The sequence below is a fragment of the Bufo bufo genome, chromosome 2 (assembly GCF_905171765.1).
Source record: "Bufo bufo chromosome 2, aBufBuf1.1, whole genome shotgun sequence".
Lineage (NCBI taxonomy): Eukaryota > Metazoa > Chordata > Amphibia > Anura > Bufonidae > Bufo > Bufo bufo.
The window spans coordinates 120,953,458-120,972,864 of NC_053390.1; the positions used below are offsets into that span (position 1 = coordinate 120,953,458).

The 19,407-nt window shown below is 42.1% G+C and overlaps 1 protein-coding gene across 5 annotated transcripts in view; it reads left to right on the forward strand.

Moving 5' to 3' along the window:
- Positions 1 to 19,407, forward strand: part of MSH3 (mutS homolog 3) — a 211,618-nt gene that overhangs the window by 173,771 nt on the left and 18,440 nt on the right. For all 5 annotated transcript variants that reach the window (XR_005776986.1, XR_005776987.1, XR_005776988.1 and 2 more), the window contains exons 18-20: positions 1,917 to 2,024; positions 2,258 to 2,372; positions 13,253 to 13,410. Coding sequence is in view for 2 of the 5 variants with exons in the window: in XM_040421493.1 (XP_040277427.1) it covers positions 1,917 to 2,024; positions 2,258 to 2,372; positions 13,253 to 13,410 (381 nt within the window). In the remaining 3 variants the exon portion in view is untranslated. The remainder of the gene's footprint in view (positions 1 to 1,916; positions 2,025 to 2,257; positions 2,373 to 13,252; positions 13,411 to 19,407) is intronic.

Genomic DNA, 19,407 nt, shown 5'->3' on the forward strand with positions numbered 1-19,407 from the left:
AGTCAGGACGGATCCGTTTGGCTCCGCACGGCCAGGCAGACACCAAAACGACTTTTTTTTTTACTTTCCTTCATGTCCGTGGATCCTCCAAAAATCAAGGAAGACCCACGGAAGAAAAAACGGACACGGATCTACGGAACCCGTTTTTGCGGACCGCAAAAAAAAAAATGGTCGTGTGCATGAGGCCCAAATCTGCAACTTTTCCCTGCTCACGCCAGGTCTAAAATAGTGGGCGGGGAAGGGACGGGCCAGAAGGCTTGTCTCATTCATCATTTTCTACGCCTGGTTTAGGCGTAGAAAAAGGTCTAAATGTAAGACGGCAAGGAAGCTGTCTTACATTTAGAACTGGCGCTGGATGCACCGAAGTTATGGAGAGGCTGGCATCTCTTCATAACTTTGGCGATCCACCACCAGCTATAGGGCTTATTAAGACCGACGTCTATGATGCCAGTATTAGTATTAATGACCCCCTAAGTTTTCAATTTTTTCTCATTGCTTTCCAAGGGCCATAACTCTTGTTGGGGGGGGGGGGGTGTTTCTGTTGCGGGATGAGCTGTACTTTTTATCGGCACCATTAGTGTTACATATAATGTAGCAAATCACTGAAAAAACTGGTATGAAGGTATACGTTCCACCTTAAACAATTATATATATCACTGAGGTACAGGAACGCTATGAAAATTAGTTAAAACTAATACTTTATTGATTCACAAAAAATTGGGGAAAAAAGGAAACCTACAAACTATAACTAAAATTCTAGTGATCTAACCACAATTCTGAACCCAGGTCAGATGAGATCGCACAAGGCGGTACCACTCAGGTGTGGTTAGAGTCACTAAAAAATCCACTATTGGTGCACTACTAGTGCCTGCACCACCAAGCCATTCGGCCGTGGTGAGCTCGTGCAGCGCAGGTGTACACTGTGGCACGGACGAGGTGCTATGCTCAAGAGAACCCAGCTTGTTAGACCCTGGACTAAGTTTAACACACTAATCCGTTGATAAACATCTGCCCATAGAGACCGACCTGCTAAAGGCACCTGTTCGTGGATGAACCAGGTGTCCGAGTGTCGGTCCTACGAACACGAATCAAGGGACACTAAACTAGCTGGGTATGAGCAGGAGAAGCTTGGTGGCGATTACATATAATGTATTGTGAAAAAATTATTTGTGAGGAGTAAAAAAAAAAATGCAATTCCGCCATTTTTGTTTTTGAGGGGTGAGCACCCTTAGATGAGCTCCTGTTGAATAGTTAATTTGTCTTTCAGGTTTTGCTGGTAGCTGATAGCATTTATGAGCAGAAGTCTGGGGACGATCTTTAGGTTATAAGAGGTTGGCATGAGGGACGTGCACATGTAGATGTTTTGTAATTCCAGACTGCGACACACTGGATCATCTGGTTTGGAGTCACTGGAGCCATACTGGTTATGTTAGGGAAGTGCATATTAGCAATTCCCTATTATAATGTTTGATATACAGGTAGTAGTAATCATTTAGAACTACAGGGAATTTTGGATTTTCACTGTCACCCGGCTTATACAGTGCAGTCCTGACATGGGTCTATCTGCAGATTATAGCATTGTCCGTCTGTAGTGCACCATAAACGGGATTAGTATCCTGCTGACCGGTCGTTCCTGACGGTAAAACCCCAAAAATCTATGAATATTATATCATTCCTGTCCGTAAATGGCACAGTTCCAAAAACATTGGAAGTATAATCCTAAAAGTGGATTTCTTCATTACATGTCCTGCAGTCTCTGAAGGTGACCTCCTATAGCGGCATATAATTCCGTTCTTCTTTAGATTTTCTATCATTGGTATTCCAGGAACACTGCCGCTTGGTTACCAGAGCCCTTGCATGATAGTAGATTTATTTAAGCACGATTCACGTTACTAATTAATTTTTTTCATTTATAGTAAATTTGGAGAGCATTATCATTCAGTATCTAAGGCTGTGAATCACCTAGCAACTGCCGACTGCATTTTCTCTTTTGCTGAAGTGGCCAAGCAAGATGATTACTGCAGGTAATCAGTTTAGTCTTCAAGGTTCCTTATTACATAATAGTATTCTTACATGCAGTGCTTAATGATGGACATTATTTAGATTTTATGTTTGTTAGACTTGAGGATGAATATACTGGATATACTGCAAATACTTGCATGTGATTTCTAGAACTGACTACCGGTATATTCTATATCTCTCCTAATGTATCTGGTTTACATTCTCTTTGTATAATACTTTATCATTTAATTTCCAGACCAACCGTTCATGATCAAGGAACTGAAATAATCATTAAAAATGGCCGCCATCCGGTGATAGATTTACTCTTAGAAGAGCAAAATCAGTATGTTCCGAACAGCACCAGTCTGTCGGTGGGTATTGTTTCATTAGTTTACTTGAATATATGCTGTTCTCATTGGTGGCTTAGGACGTTTCTGCTTGTAGTAGATCAGGGACCGGCTCTTCAGTTTGCCGGGATTTTGTAGAGGAGTTTGCAGCACGCTTTGGCTGAGATAGCAGTTCTTGAATACAGTAAAAACCGCCTATAGTAATTTTCATTCATTTCTATGAATTTCAGTGTATTCCACCTCTCAGTCTACTTTTGAACCTCCCTCGCTTGTCATTTCTTATCTATTATTTGACATTTACGTCCTATAAACCAGTATTTCCAACTTTAATGCTCAAATACCCTCAAAAAGTCCTGCTTTTAGGATATTCCTTTAAAATCACGCAGCCATTGGCTGCTACAGATGAGCGTGACTTGGCCACGTGCAGCCAACCACGCCATGTGGCCATCTTTATGCATTGTACAGGTGATATAATAACTGCCAGTGCATCATTCATCACCGCATGTCTTTAGAATAAAGATCTGACCTTTTTGCCGTACTTGACTTGAGAAACTTTGATAGGGTACATTTAAATGGTGCAATCAGATTGCTCTTATATTTTGCAGCAATTACTGCATACGTGTGAGAATGCTGTGATTTTATTTCACAGTAATCATGGCAAAAGATGTGCTGACCACTCTATTACAGCCCTTGAAGTAGGAGATGATCATAATGAAGTCCAGATAGGCAACAGAGCCTCCAGTAAGTGGACCAGATGACTGTCCGACTTTCTATATTTCACACCATATTGGCAGTTATACAGGGTGGCCCACGAAAAAGTAGCCCTCCTCCAGCGATAGTATGACAAGATGAATGAGCAAGTGTTTTGTTTTTCTTTAACCACTTCAAATCCGGGCCATTTACCCCCTTCCGGACGGAGCCTAATTTTGCAAATCTGACATGTGTCACTTTATGTGGTAATAACTTTGGAACACTTCTACTTATCCAAGCCATTTTGAGATTGTTTTCTCGTGACACATTGTACTTCACGACAGTGGTAAATTTGAGTCAATATATTTCACCTTTATTTATAAAATAATCCAAAAATTTAGAATAATTTTCAAAATTTCAATTTCTCTGCTTTTAAAACATAAAGTGATGTTATTACTTAACATTCCCCATATGTCTACTTTATGTTGGCATTATTCTGTAAATGTCATTTCATTCTAAATTTAGAACTAAGGCTGCATTGTGGCATAAATTGCCCATATCCCTAGTGGGTAGGGGTAACTTGATTAAAATGGTGCTGATGCCGCAACTCTTGTATATGCTCCATAACTCTCCAATATGGATCCCTGCACATTATTTTTACAAAATACAGCAAATATTTTGGTCCCTGTTGTGGAAGGATAAGAGAAGTAGAATTAAGTATGAAACTTTACAGAGGGCCAAGGATGCGGGTGGTTTGGCGTTACCTAACCCCTTACTATACTTTCTTTCAGCTCACTGCAACACTTTAAGGGATGGAATATGGCGAGGGGAGTGGGGAGAGGAGGTAGGCTAGTTGCTTTGGCAGCGGGTTGTTATTTGCCATTAGCAGTCCTGGAGGGAGATGAAGAACCTAGGTTTAAATCTTCTCCAATTTTGGGGCTCATGAGGAAGGTGTGGACTAAAGCTAGAGAGATCTTGAGTATCTTAGGATTGTTGACTATTTCTCCTATCTGGAATAATCCTCTTCTATCTGAATTATCCCAATTAAAGGGGTTCACACAATGGGGAAGGAATGGGATCTGGAATATTGGTCAGTTGTGCTCTCAGGGTATTCTAAAGCAGTTCCAGCAGCTGTGCTCTGAGTTTGGCCTCCCGTCCACGCACTTCTATAAATATTTGCAGCTGAGGCATGCATTGGATGCGCAATCCAAACAAATCTCACTACAATACACAACTAATTAGATGCTCATTGTTTTGGTGGCAACAGGGTCTGTAAAAGGGTCTGTTTTTTTTTTACCGTATTCACCTGAGGGGTTAGGTCATGTAAATTTTTTTTAGAGCTGGTTGTTACGGACGCGGCGATACCTAATATGTATACTTTTTTTAATGTATTTCACTTTAACCCAATAATAGCATTTTTGAAACAAAAAAAAATGTTTTAATGTCTCCATGTTCTGAGAGCTATAGTTTTTTTATTTTTTTTAAGCGATTTTCTTATGTAGGGGCTCATTTTTTGCGGATGAGGTGATGGTTTTATTGGTACCATTTTGTGGGACATACGCCTTTTTGATCACTTGGAGTTGCACTTTTTGTGATGTAAGGTGACAAAAATGGCTTTTTTTTTACACCGTTTTTATTTTTATTTTTTATGGTATTTATCGGACGGGGTGGATCATGTGATATATTTATAGAGCCGGTCGTTACGAACGCGGCAATACCAAATACAGTCCTGATCAAAAGTTTAAGACCACTTGAAAAATGGCAAAAAATCATATTTTACATTGTTGGATCTTAACAAGGTTCCAAGTAGAGCTTCAACATGCAACAAGAAGAAATGGGAGTGAGACAAAACATATTTTTTGAGCATTCAATTAATTGAAAATAACGATTAAACTGAAAAAGGCTGTTTTTCAGCTGATCCAAATTTTAGGACCACATGCCTTTTAAAAAGCCAAATCTGTGCAAAGATGTGGATTCATTGTCATTCAGGTAGTCAGACGTTGTGATGGCAAAGGCAAAAAAACTCTCCCTTTTTGAACGTGGTCGGGTTGTTGAACTGCATAAGCAGGGTCTCTCACAGCGTGCCATCGCTGCTGAGGTGGGACGCAGTAAGACAGTCATTTGGAATTTCTTAAATGATCCTGAGGGTTATGGAACAAAAAAGTCAAGTGGAAGACCCAAAAAAATTTCATCAGCACTGAGCCGGAAGATCCAATTGGCTGTCAGTCAAGACACTGGATGATCCTGGACCCAAATTAAGGCCCTTACTAGTGCTGACTGCAGCCCCATAACCATCAGATGGCATCTGAGGCTGAAGGGCTTCAAAAACAAAAAACGTCTTCAAAGACCTCGTCTCCTTGAACGCCACAGAACTGCTCGTTTGGACTTTGCAAGAGAGGCACCAAACATGGGACATTCAAAGGTGGAAGAATGTTTTATTCTCTGATGAGAAAAAATTTAACCTTGATGGTCCTGATGGTTTCCAACGTTACTGGCATGACAAGCAGATCCCACCTGAGATGTTATCTACGCGCCACAGTGGAGGGGGCGTCATAATGGTCTGCGGTGCTTTTTCCTTCAGTGGAACAATGGCGCTTCAGGAAGTGCAGGGGCATCAAACGGCCGCTGGCTATGTCCAGATGTAGCAGAGAGCATTCCTCATGACTGAGGGCCCTCGTCTGTGTGATAACGACTGGGTTTTTCAACAGGACAACGCTACAGTACACAATGCCCGCAGGACAAGGGACTTCTTCCAGGAGAATAACATCACTCTTTTGGCCCATCCTGCATGTTCCCCTGATCTAAATCCAATTGAGAACCTTTGGGGATGGATGGCAAGGGAAGTTTACAAAAATGGACAACAGTTCCAGACAGTAGAAGGCCTTCGTGCGGCCGTCTTCACCACTTGGAGAAATGTTCCCACTCACCTCACGGAAACGCTTGCATCAAGCATGCCGAAACGAATTTTTGAAGTGATAAAAAATAACGGTGGAGCTACTCATTACTGAGTTCATGTTTGGAAGTTGGATTTCTGTTTTGGGAAAATTTAGTTGTTTTTTTTTTGGAGGTGTGGTCCTAAACTTTTGATCAGCTGAAAAACAGCCTGTTTCAGTTTATTCGTTGTTTTCATTAAATTGAATGCTCAAAAAATGTTTTGTCTCACTCGCATTTCTTCTTGTTGCATGTTGAAGCTCTACTTGGAACCTTGTTAAGATCCAGCCATGCTAAATATGATTTTTTTTTGCCATTTTTCAAGTGGTCTTAAACTTTTGATCAGGACTGTATGTCTATTTTATAAAAAAAAATTATATTTTTAACTTTTTTTTTTTTTTTTTTTTACCTAATTGGGGAATCTTTTTTTTTTTACATTTAAAAAAAAATTATTTTACACTTTACATCACCCATAAGGTCATACAAGACCTCTGGGGGACATTTAACGTCACTTTTTTTTATTTATTTTTTTCACTATTCATTTCTTCTGTAACTGGGGCTGACATAGTAGCCCCAGTTACAGGGGAAATACACCCCCCAGAGAGGCTGTACAGCGGTATACTGTGCTGTATAACCTCAGTGCAGGGATAATTGATGTCTGTGGAAGACCCGACAGCTCCTGCACTCTCCCGGCCCTGGCGATCACATGACCACTGGTCCGGGATAGGAAGCGCATAGCGCTTCCTGATCTGTATACACATCGCTCATTAAGCGCTGTGTATACAGCGATCTAGAAGGCAGCGACACCTCGGAACTGTTCCTGCCTTCTCTCTGGGTTGTTGTTCTGCTGTCACTGATAGCGGGTCACCCCCGCTCGGCAGCTGCATGATTAGCGTGCATCTGCCATCTCTGAATGGACGGTCCAAAACGTCCATTCAGAGATAAACACCCACCCATAATTATCCACAAGTCACAAAAGATGCTGACAGTGGTCCCCGTTCACGTCTCTGCATCTTTGGGCTCGTCGGATTATGTCTGCTGATACTGCTTTTTCCAACAAGATGAGACAACATGCCGCACCTCACAGATCTCACTGGCACGGGTTCATGAAATGTTTACAGAGGAGCGAACTGTGACAAGGGGTTATGGCCCCAACGTTCCCCAGACTTGTCCATATGCGGTTTTTATCTGTGGGGAAATGTAAACCAGAAAGTATCCGCTAACAATCCACATGCCCTGGATGAACTGAAGGAAAACATCACAAGCAGTATCCGCCAACATAATCCGACGAGCCCAAAGACGCAGAGACCTGAATCTTTTTTAAATTGTTTGTAATTAAAAAAACAATCCCAATTGCTTGTTCATCTTGTCATACTATTGCTGACTCCGTTAGTAAAACAGATATGTCCGTGTAGTCAAGAACTTGTCGCCACTTTCATTTAATTTGACGTTCTTTTTTCAATAAAAAGGGAAAAAGGGGTTGGAAGTTCGGCGATGACCACAACAGCTCATATGTTTCAAACTTCTTGCACTACTTTTTTTTTGTGGAAATAATGGTATATTCTGTGTGCTCTTGTTTTATTAAAGGGGTGTTCTGGAAGTTTGATATTAATGGCCAGGGCGTGTGCGGCTCTCCTAAGCACCTGATCATCTTGTGAATTCTTCCGATCCATTTCTTACTAGTGCTGCCTCACAGGGCTATTGCCCTTACTCTTACACCACCTTTCTCTAGCCTCCCTGCTAGGCGCGTGCTTCCTTATCCTTCTGTGTGACACCCTGGTATTCTGATGAAGGCCTTTTAGGCCGAAAACATTAAATAAATTTGCTGGGAGTCCACACAATAAAAAGTAAAACCCTACCTGTGACTCTGTGAGCCTTTTTGGGAGTCTTTTAATTACCATTCATTAGCACAGCCATTATACAATCTTCAGCACTGTGCTTGGTAAGTTGTGAGGAGGTGTCTTCAAACAACCACCTGGCTGGGGTGCCAGATGTCACACCTCCACAGATCTGATATTGATGACCTATCCTGAGGGGAGGCCATCAATTTCGAACTCCCCGAAACTCTAATGTACATCCATCTTACTCTGACGTCACATCCATTTATTTATCTGTACCATGTATCGGAGCATGAACACCCATCTAATTAGGGCAGTAGGGGGGCCCCTCTATTACTCCTGTTTTCCTGTGGTGGTCGCATGCACTGTTAAGCTATCTTCAGCAGAAGAAGTTTTTGATCATGCGCCACAGGTCACCATGGAGAAACGGGAGGATGAGAGGGACACGCCTGTGCTGCTCACAGAGGGAAAAAAAACTGGCTTCAAGTAGATTGACGTGATAGCATAGGAAGTTGGGGACAGGAGAATGGTCGGGGCCACATGAGTGCACTCGGGATCAGAAAGTAGGTGCTTAAATATTGAATGTAGTACATTATATTGTTATATTATTGCTGTACAGTAGTTAATAAGCTGGTTGCTGCATCCCGGAAGACCCCTTTAGGATCTTGCACCAAGCACTATTTTGTGATTGATCAGGCACATAACGTGTGTGTGTTCTAAAGAGTTGCAGCGGACTACAAGCTTTCAGGAGTAGTTGCTGATTGTTGTATGTTTACTGCGACTCCACACATTTTAGTGGAATTTTGTGTCACATCGCAGGGGATGTGGTTGATGGAAGCAGGACTTGCTGAGATCACATCACACCCTCTTCACAATAAATACTGGTCAGGGTTTTCCCACCTATATGAGGATACGGGGGCAGAAAGATGACAAGTAACTGCATACCTACAGAATAATACACTCCACACGCACATCAGTGAAGGCGCTGCTCCCGGGAACCTGTGCTCCTGGTCTTCTGTGACATTCATTCATAAATAGCAAACAGCATCTTCAGCTTACCAGATGGTAGAAAAATACATCTGTGGCTAGAAAAAGCTTTGATCCTCTGTTATGGCAATCAGGAAGTCACTCGTAGATGGAGACTTTTAGTTTATATAAAGCAGAGGTAAATGCATTATCTGACATAATAGACTTTCTGTAAAGTGCAGACATGCCATTGATGTGTTTCTGTTTCCATATTAATGGAGGCTTCTTGTGGAAATCCGTTGCTATGGAAAGAGCAGCCTACATCTTAATGCTTCACTGGCACTTGACTCGGTGTCTTCAAAGTATTTATGTTCTTTCTTATCATTAGAAGTGTTTTAAGGTAAAGGTGCACATCCTTGTAAGTACGCTAACTTATATCAGAGTGCAAGATGCTCCATTTCAATATGTTTTGCAGCCTCTGATGGTTTAGATCTAAATGTATTTTTCAATTGAGGAAGTTAGATTTCCTTTATCCAACACATAGGGGGAGAATGATCATGGCCCAGTGGCGTACACCTCGGCGCTTGGGCAGCAGGAACCGCTAAGCATGATTCCCCTTGTTCTTGCTAGCGCCCACAGTACACAGAAACCAGTGAGCCCCCAGTACCAGCCACAGCACACTGTACATTCCTGTACAGCGCTTCCATGTGGGTGCTGAAGTGTGGCAGGAGCCGCTGTCTGCAACGCTGGTGAGTGGGTGGCACATTACGGTTCTCCCTCAACCCCCACCCCCAAGCTAGTGAGTGCCGGCCACAGTGTCCTCTACAGTGTAAACAATTCAATGTCAAGTGCCCCCTCTATTAGCCCACATATATACAGTATTTTCTGGACTATAAGACGCACCTGATTATAAGATACAACCCAGGATTAGACTACAGAAAATGATAACAAGTATTGTGATGGTGTCCAGATCAGTAACTTACACACATGGCACTGCTGCATACACCCAATGACAAACACAGCTTTGCTACACAGCTGACATATATACACACAGCACTGCTATACACACCTAACAAACACAGCCTGCTACACAACTGCATACACCCTATGACAAACACAGCTCTGCTACAAAGCAGACATATATACATACAGCACTTATATTACACACCTAACAAACCCAGCCCTGCTACATAGCTGACATATCTGCATACACCCCATGACAAACACGGCTATGGTAAATAGCTGGCCTATATACACAGCACTGCTTTACACACCTAACAAACACAGCCTGCTACATATACATTTGTCTCTCACTCACACACTATTATCTTTATTAAAAGATCACATTTCTCTACACTTACACCACATTATTCTCTTCCTGGTTCTGGCACTTCCCACTCATGACATCATCAAAGGTCCTTTAGCATCCAGTGATCACAGTTTTCATCTCCTTTCACTGTAGCTTTGGACCTTTCAGCATGGCGATATCTGTGTTCCTCTCCATGATTGCGCACCCTCCAGTCTGCACGGATCATACAGGGAGGGAGAGAAGTGTGCAGAGTCCTAACTCTTATTGATCTAGCAGGGCGCTGTGCCGGTAGGGAGGTATATGCCTTAGCGTATCATGTGGTCATACATAGTAACATAGTTTATAAGGCTGGAAAAAGACATCTGTCCATCTAGTTCAGCCTGTTATCCTGCAAGTTGATTCAGAGAAAGGCAAAAAAAATAACCTGTGACGTAGAAGCCAATTTTCCTCCATTTAGGGGAAATAAATTCCTTCCCGACTCCAATAATGCAATCAGAATAACTCCCCGGATCAATGACCCCTCTCTAGTAGTTATAACCTGTAAGGGTACTTTCACACTAGTGTTTTTTTTTTCTTTTCCGGCGTTGAGTTCCGTCCTAGGGGCTCAATATCGGAAAAGAACTGATCAGTTTTATCCCCATGCATTCTGAATAAAAAGAAATCCGTTCAGGATGCATCAGGATGTCTTCAGTTCAGTCTTTTTGACTTTTCAGGATGGAGATAATACCGCAGCATGCTGCGGTTTTATCTCCGTCCAAAATTCCGGAACACTTGCCGGAATGTCTTATCCGGCATTCATTTACATTGAAATTTATTAGTAAAAATACCGCAATACCGGATCAGTCCTTCCGGTCTGCGCATGCGCAGACCTTTAAAAATGTGGAAAAAAAATAGAAACTGATCCGTTTGTCCGTATGACAGACGGATCCGTTCTTGCAATGCATTTGTGAGACGGATCCGTCTACAAATGCTGTCCGTTTGCATGCAGATTGCCCGTGACGGAACTGCTTGCCGGATCACTCTGCCGCAAGTGTGAAAGTACCCTAATATTATTACGCTCCAGAAATATATCCAGGCCCCTCTTGAATTCCTTTATTGTACTCACCATCACCACCTCCTCAGGCAGAGAGTTCCATAGTCTCACTGCTCTTACCGTAAAGAATCCTCTTCTATGCTTGTGTACAGACCTTCTTTCCTCCAGACGCAGAGGATGTCCCCTCGTCACAGTCCTGGGGATAAATTGATGATGGGAGAGATCTCTGTACTGACCCCTGATATATTTATACATAGTAATTAGATCTCCCCTCAGTCCATGTGTGGTCTGACTAGTGATTAGAGATGAGCGAATTTCATATTTAGAAATTTGTTCACACTTCGTTTGTTGGTAAAAGGTGAATTGCGTTATGGATTCCGTTACTACGGACCATAACGCAATTCTATGATGGAATGCCTTTAGAGGCATTTCGTTATTCATTCCGTCATAATAGAAGATTATGGGCTGCAAAACGGATCCATCCCGTTTCCGTTATGCAGGGGAGTTCTCGAAGGTATATAAATATATATAATATAATTTTAATTTTTTTTAACAGCATTTGACTTGCGGGATATAGCGCTATTGTAATAGTTCAGACATTAGGGTAAAATGACTACTTGCTAAGCAAGCTCTCCACATTACCAAACAAAAGCCTAAGGGCCCATGCACACGAGTGTGTGTATGCCCCATGCCTGTATTGCGGACTGCAGATAGCAGGTCCGCAATATAGACGGGCACCGGCCGTGTGCACTCTGTATCATGGATGCGGACCCGACTTGAATGGGTCCGCAATCTGAAGATACGGAGCGGAGGCACAGTTTGGAAGCCCTCAAAAGCACTCCAAAGCGCTTCCTTGGGATTTTGGTCGGTGACCCATCACCGCAATTTTTTTTAACATATTCTACTATTTCACGGTGCAGACTGTCTCTTGCGATCGCAAATAAACCCATTCAAGTCAATGGGTCTGCATCCGCGGACGTTGTTGTGCAAATGGCGCAGCTATTTTATCTATATATCATATGCAAAATATGTTCTATAATATAAAAAAAATTATATAACTTTTGCATATTTATATATTATATAATATTTTGCATATTATATATGGATAAAAACATTTTCATTTTTAAATAAGTAATATGTACTTTCACTACCATTTATTCATGGTGTTATCTGTATTTATGGTATTCATGGTATTTCATCTCCCCCCGCAACGTTACCTCTACCTGTACAACATTACATTTTATTGCTATGGTGCTTTCGGCACCTCTCTCATGCATGGGTCCTGGAACCCCGAAACTCGTTGTCTCTTTCAAAAGTTGTATATCAATAAAGCTCCTATCCAATTGATGGTCGTCTCCTGCGTTGAGTTGGTTGGAACCTTGCAGGTTCACCCTCCTGATCCTGTGCAATCCTCTTAGTGACAGCTGTAGTGGTCTCCTGGTTGGATGCTACAACTGTCAGTCAGTGCAAGGGGAGGGGCTGTTCTTCCCAACCCCTACCTAGCACTGTCAGCAGTTTGGTGAGGCCAGAACTGCTGACATTCGCCCTAGAAATGCACCATTTTCAATATGAGGATAAGGGGTGGTAAATAAAATTGGACAGGCTACAGTAATGGGATTAAAGGTCTTATACCGCAGAAGGCTCATTAGTGACAAATGTAATAAGGCAGCATGGCCTGAGGCAATGAGGTCTGTAATAGAAGGATATTTATCAATGTCTGCACCACCTGAGAGGCCATTGGCTCCATAAGAGCATGATTGGTAGGACAATACACTTGAGAGCACCCTACAGCCAGAAGTGACCTCTAACCTCTCTGTATATATTTGGTCATCATATCTTAAGGAATTTTTCAGCACAAGGCTCAGGAGTACAACATTCATGCGTGGACTTTCTGTAGGGTAGACATTTATTATTTCTTCATACAGTAGGTTATACTTTTACCAGTCTTTGGACAGATGTTTATTTACCTTGCTGCTGCCACATTTTCTGTAGATGTTGGGTTGGGTTCTTCAGTAATTATTTTTGTATTCTAGGCATTTAAAATGTCAGGTTTTTTTTGCTTCTGTAAGGTCTTAACATTATATATAATTTTTTTTAACTGCTGGAATAATAAACCTGGCTTCTTGCCTTTCTTTAGGCAGACATGGAGAGAGTCATGATAATCACTGGGCCTAACATGGGCGGGAAGAGCTCATACATCAAACAGGTTGCCCTCATCACCATCATGGCACAAATAGGCTCTTTTGTCCCTGCAGAAGAAGTCACTATCGGCGTTGTGGATGGAATATTTACAAGGTAAAGTTTAAAAAAACATTGTACAAAACAGATGTTTCGTATCTGGAACTTTCAATTTAGATATATATTTTTTTTCTTATAAAGGACATCTGTCAGCAGATTTTTACCTATGAACCTAGTTGACCTGTTACATGTGCACTTGGCAGCTGAAGACAGCTGTGTTGGTCCCATGTTCCTATGTGCCCACACTGCTGAGAAAAATGATGTTTTAATATATGCAAATTAGCATCTAGGAGCAATGGGGGCGTTGCCGTTACACCTAGAGACTCTGCTCTCTCTGCAATTGCCGTGCCCTCTGCACTTTGATTGACAGATCCAGGTGTGATGACGTTTTTACTGCCTGCCTCTGTCAATTAAAGTGGAGAGGGCGCGACAGTCCAGAGAGAGCAGAGCCTCTATATTTAATGGTAACTCCCCTGTTGCTCCTAGAGGCTCATTTGTGGTGTATATAGATGACGCAGGATTCACTGTTTACAGTAGGTGATGGTCACATTTTACCTCCTACCTTCCCTGCACTATAGTGTCTGTACAAACCATTGCTATAGTGTCTGCACAAACCTCTCCAATCTACAGGTTCCTATGGTCCATGTGGCTGTTGTAAATTGTACATGGCCGCCTCAAAAATGTACAGAAAATAGAATAAAAAATATATAATTAGAGAATAAAAACACATTGCAAAAAAGAGCATTGATCAGTATCATGTTTTAAGTAATAATAAAAAAAATTATAGGCGATAGCATACATTCCCTTTAATCTGCCTCAGTAGATGGAAATCACTCAGTAAAGCTTGTTTTGTCTATTTTCATTGTCTGTTAGCAGCCAAGTCATGTAATATCCATTATTTTATTTCCACAAATAAGTAATATCTTGCCACTGGCTGATACATGCCAGGCCACTAGTTTTATGTGTCAATTTCAGCATTTTATTGTTTTGTGATTTAGAAAGTGTTAAATGTATTACTTAGAACAGGGATCAGCAACCTTTGGCACTCCAGCTGCTGTGAAACTACAACTCCTAGCATGCAAACTTACTTGGCTGTTCTTGTAACTCCCACATAAGTAAAAGTAGGACTCTGGGAATTGTAGTATGAGAACAGCTGGAGTGCCGAAGGTTGCTGATCCCCGACTTAGAACTTCATTATCAAGAGCTACAACTATAGTTTTTACCCGGTGCAGTGTAGAAGTATTGATTTAATTGAAGTTTAAGCAACAAGCAGAAAACCTGCATGCTGGAGGCTTGTGCTAATTATTTTCTTCTGTAATAGACACATCTTTAAAGGTCATCCTCTTAACAGCCATTTTATAAGCTGCTGTGCAGTCAAGCCTGTTTTCATAGTAAAAATTCAGAGAGGAATAAGAGGTCCTTTGCCAAAACAATGTGATAGGGTTCCTTGAATCAGAAGACCTTGGTAGCATTATAGGTTAATAGGTTAGGTTGTTTTTTGTTTGCTTACATTTGTCAGCCACATTGAAACTATTGTGTAGGTGCAGCTTATGCTGCTAAAACATCTCTGACCTGTTGAGGCATGCAGGAGTGTTGTGGGGGGGAAGAGTTGTGCAGGAAGGGCACTTGCCTTGGGTACAGTTAAGTAGGGAAGTAGAGAGTGCGCAGGATGAATGTGTCTGAACGTACTGCCTTCCCCTCCCTTTCCTGTCTAGTCTACTTTAAAGTTTTCAAAAAAGTTTAGATAATGGCTGTGCTTCTTTGTACAATCAAAACTGTGAAGGAACAGGTCTGTTGGGGCTTTCCTAATTATTCCCCTCTTTAGCAGCACAGCTAGATGCATTTCTCTCACAAGCAGGGGGCATCTCGCTTCTGTGAAATCTGCCAGCACTGTACTACTGGGAGGTCCTTTCCGTTACTTCCCACTATGTTTGTTTTCAGCTCTGGAGCTCGCAGAACAGATAAGGAGGGATAACTCATACTTACAGACACATAGGACACCCCTATACTCTTCAAAGCTTGTAGAAGAAGTTATTTTATCAGGCTCAGGATCTCAGCTAGCTCTGACACGTCCCCACTTCCTTTCTGCCGTCTTCAAAGTCTATGTTACTAGGGATGGATCTGCATGTTGCCTGACAACAGGCAGTGGACTGCAAATTCGGTGTAAGTGAGTGGCCATGACTTTGTAGCTTTTTTCAGGTAGATGCAGGCCGATTTTTTTTAATGAAGTGATTTTTTAATTTTCTATTAAATGAAATGAAATTGTGTGACTTGACAGTGACTCTTTACGTTACAACAGCTGGAGTTTCTTGCTGTGTGTTGCAACTTGATCCACGGCACAGTCCTGTTTGGACTGAAAGGAGAGGGAAACCGCTGAGGAGGAAGTATGTGTTATATGTGAAATCTGTAGGTATGCGTGTTTAAAGGGGTTGTGAAGCCTGTTTGTATTGATGACCTATCCTCAGGATAGGAACAAAAGACCATGCAGCAGCACTCTGCAAACACAAATAAAGTACAATTATTATAGAAAACATTCTGGTGCTAATGCTACGCTTATGTTGCAAATTTGAGATTCTTGGCAAATACATTTTGTACAAAATTATTTGGGCCCGTCTGCCAAACGTCAAGGATAGATCATCAATATTTGATCGGCAGGGGTCTGAGACTTGGCACCTCTGCCGATCAGCTGTTTGAACAGGAGGCGGCGCTCCATGTCAGCACTGCTTCCTCTTCATTACACTGCCTGTCATCTCAGAAGGGCAGTGTAATTACTTGAATGGAGAAAGTACTTGTAATTAGACTACGTCACTGCTACAGGGGAGACTACTCGTAGCGTGATGAAGAGGAAGCGAAGCTCGCGTGAAGCGCTGCCTCCTTTTCAAACAGCTGATCGGTGGGGTGGCCGGGTGTCGGAACCCCGCCAATCAGATATTGATGACCTGTGCTGAGGATAGTTCATTAATATAAACAACCCGCACAATACCTTTATTATGTGTAATCTGTTTGTAATGTATTGTAAGGGATCGCTCTCTCACAGGGGATCGCAATCACAGGTTTCTCCTCTGTCAATGGGGTTCAAGTCCAAATGGTGCTTTATTCTTGTACTTCAGCACAAACATAAACCAAAATAAACACCTGCCCATCTGGGCTCTAGCTAATACAAGGGTCTTCTCCCTGGCTCTTCAAAAAACACACTTTACACCCAGGGTCTCCGTCTCCAACCCTCTCTGTAGGGTCACTTCCTCCTCCAGTCATACACAGAGGGTTGTCTTATCCCTCCTTGATTATAGCCCAGCTGACCTCACCTGTGATCTCCTCAGCTAAAGGTCATATCTGTAGTGGACTAGAGGTGTGCACTGAGAGACTCCCACTACCAACCTGTCTCCCAGTCCAAAAAAAATCCAGCCCATACAAAAACAAAACAATCTCCAGCAAGCTGTGGATTTCAGCTATCTCACCCAGCTAAACTGAACCACCGGGTGAAATACACACCCCCACCATACCTCTACCGTGCACTTTATCACAGTATATATGTGTGCAAACACTGTATATCGTATAAGTCTATAACAGCCAGTAACAGTTCATGGTGCCTTCAACCAGGTAACCAACTGCATGAAGTTTGTATGTTCTCATTGTGATCCAGTGGTTACCTAAGATACTGTATGTGTAGTACCCAAAATGTTCTTCATGATTAACTAGCTGGGTACTGAGGAACTTTTCATTAATCAGAAGATGGTCTGTCCTTATGACACCCGCATATATCTAGCCACCTCATGTCCTTCCCATTATTATATCTTAATACTTTGAATCATTGCTTGAAGGAAATCATTCATATTCCAAGTAAACAAACTACAGGCTTGCATTACTTAAAGCTTATGTTTCATATAGAATGTCTCATCATCGGCACCATGCCGTCTAGTGCTGTTTGTATTTCAGTTTGCATATTCAAATTCTGTATGTTGGAGACATCAAGGTTCTGTTTGTTTAGTAATCCATGCTTTCTTTTTACAATATAATTCCCTTTGTATAAATATATAATTGGGCATGCAGCCAAACAAAGTGGTAGTTATTAACTGAAGGACACGGAGTCTTGTATTCTTAAGGCAATACTCATGGGAATATCTGATCTGAAAAGCATGCATACATGAAAGGCGAGCAGAGTGGCAATGCATCTGCATTATTCTTTATCGAAAGTAATAAATCATGATTACCGTCAGTCCTCTTCAGTTAGTACAAATTTAAGCTTTTCCAACCCCAGAGTGAAGAAATGTGCAAAATTTGCACAATGTTAGGGTGATTTATGAAAATAATGACACTGATATACCTTCATCGTGGAACAAACATACAGTACTTTATTTTTTGCTTTATAAGATGCAGGTTTTAGAGTAGGAAAATCAGAACATTTTCAGACCCTCCAATGTTCATCAGACCCTCAAACTTTATCAGACCTCAGATCAGACTCCCCCAGTTAGACCCCCGATCTTTATTAGACCTCAGATCAGACCCCTAGTCTGTATCAGACCTCAGATAAGACCCTCCTTCCTAATAAAACCTCAGACCAGACTTCCAATCTTTATTAGACCTCAGATCAGACCCCCAATCTTCATGACGCCTCAGATCAGACACCTAATCGCATGGTGACCGGGCTAAGATGGTCGCCGTCCCTGACAACCAGCTATCCTAGAAAAGGGCAGAGGGAGGTTGACTGCAGACCCGATCGCTGCGATTGGCCAGTTAATGCAAACTGGCCAGTCGCAGCTCCCTCACTGTAAAAGCTAGTGCGTGGGCTGCAAGGAGCCGAAAATGGAGGTTATTGGTTCTGAAATGGACAGCGCCAATCACCCCCAAAGTTTGACAGGGGACGCTAGTGTTTGGCTTCCCATTAGGTGCTGTGATTGGCTGGTATGCTACACCAGCTAATTGCAGAATTAGAGGGGTTCTGTGCCCCATTGTGCTTTGTGTTTTCTGGCTGGGACCTATGGTGCACCGCAACTGCGATCTTCAGTGTTCCTATAAAAAAAAGAATTTCTGGAATTGCTCCAGTGATCAATTTATACTATTGTTCATTTGCAGCAGATCCCTTACCCCTAAGTCACAATCCTCATCTTTCCCCCCTCCCCTGTGTCCACTTTCAATGAACACCAAGCTATCCATGTTCACTTTGTGTCACATTTTATTTTTGTCTTTTTAGTGTGTTAACTGTGACCGCCAAGTGCTGATCAGTACGTACATTCATTTTTAGCTAGTGTTCATATTTTTTAACTGTAGAAATTTTTATGCTACAGTTTTGCACGCATGCACAAAACAAATGTGTCCTGCAACTGCTGAGCGCCAATCAGTACTGTACATTTTACTGATCATATCTGTGCTCAGTTTTCAGTGCAAGCTTTTTTTTTGTGGGGGGAAAAAAATATTTTTTCAGACAATAAGATGCACCTAGGATTTGGAGGTGGAAAAAAAGAAAAAAAAAAAGACGCCCATTCTTCATCAGACCTCAGATCAGACTGTCATCAGACCCCCAAAACAGTCCTCCATTCTTCATCAGACCCCAAAATCAGACCCCCCAGCTCCATCATCCTCAGATCAGCCCCCCATCAGATTCCCCAGCCTTCCATCATCCTCAGATCAGACCCCCCAGCCCCCATTATCCTCAAATCAGACCCCCCCCACCCTCCATAAGCCTCAAATTAGACCCCATCAGCCCTCGGATCGGGACCTCCATCAGCCCTCGGATCGGGACCTCCATCAGCCCTCGGATCGGGACCTCCATCAGACCACAGATCGGTACCACTTGGATCCGAACCAGAGTTCAAGAAATGTTTTTTTTACAGTAGAAATCTATTTATGAAGTTATTACACAAAGTAATAACTTCGGCTCATCAGAGACAGTACATTCTAATACTGTACAGAGCGCTCGCTTCGTACAGTATTGAAACAAAGCTTTATGCGAATCGACTTCGGATGTTTCATCCGAAGTAGATTCTCTAATCCCTAATAATCGTATATTGTGCCTGTGATCAAGCCAACAATATGTATCAGCTTTCTTAGCATAAA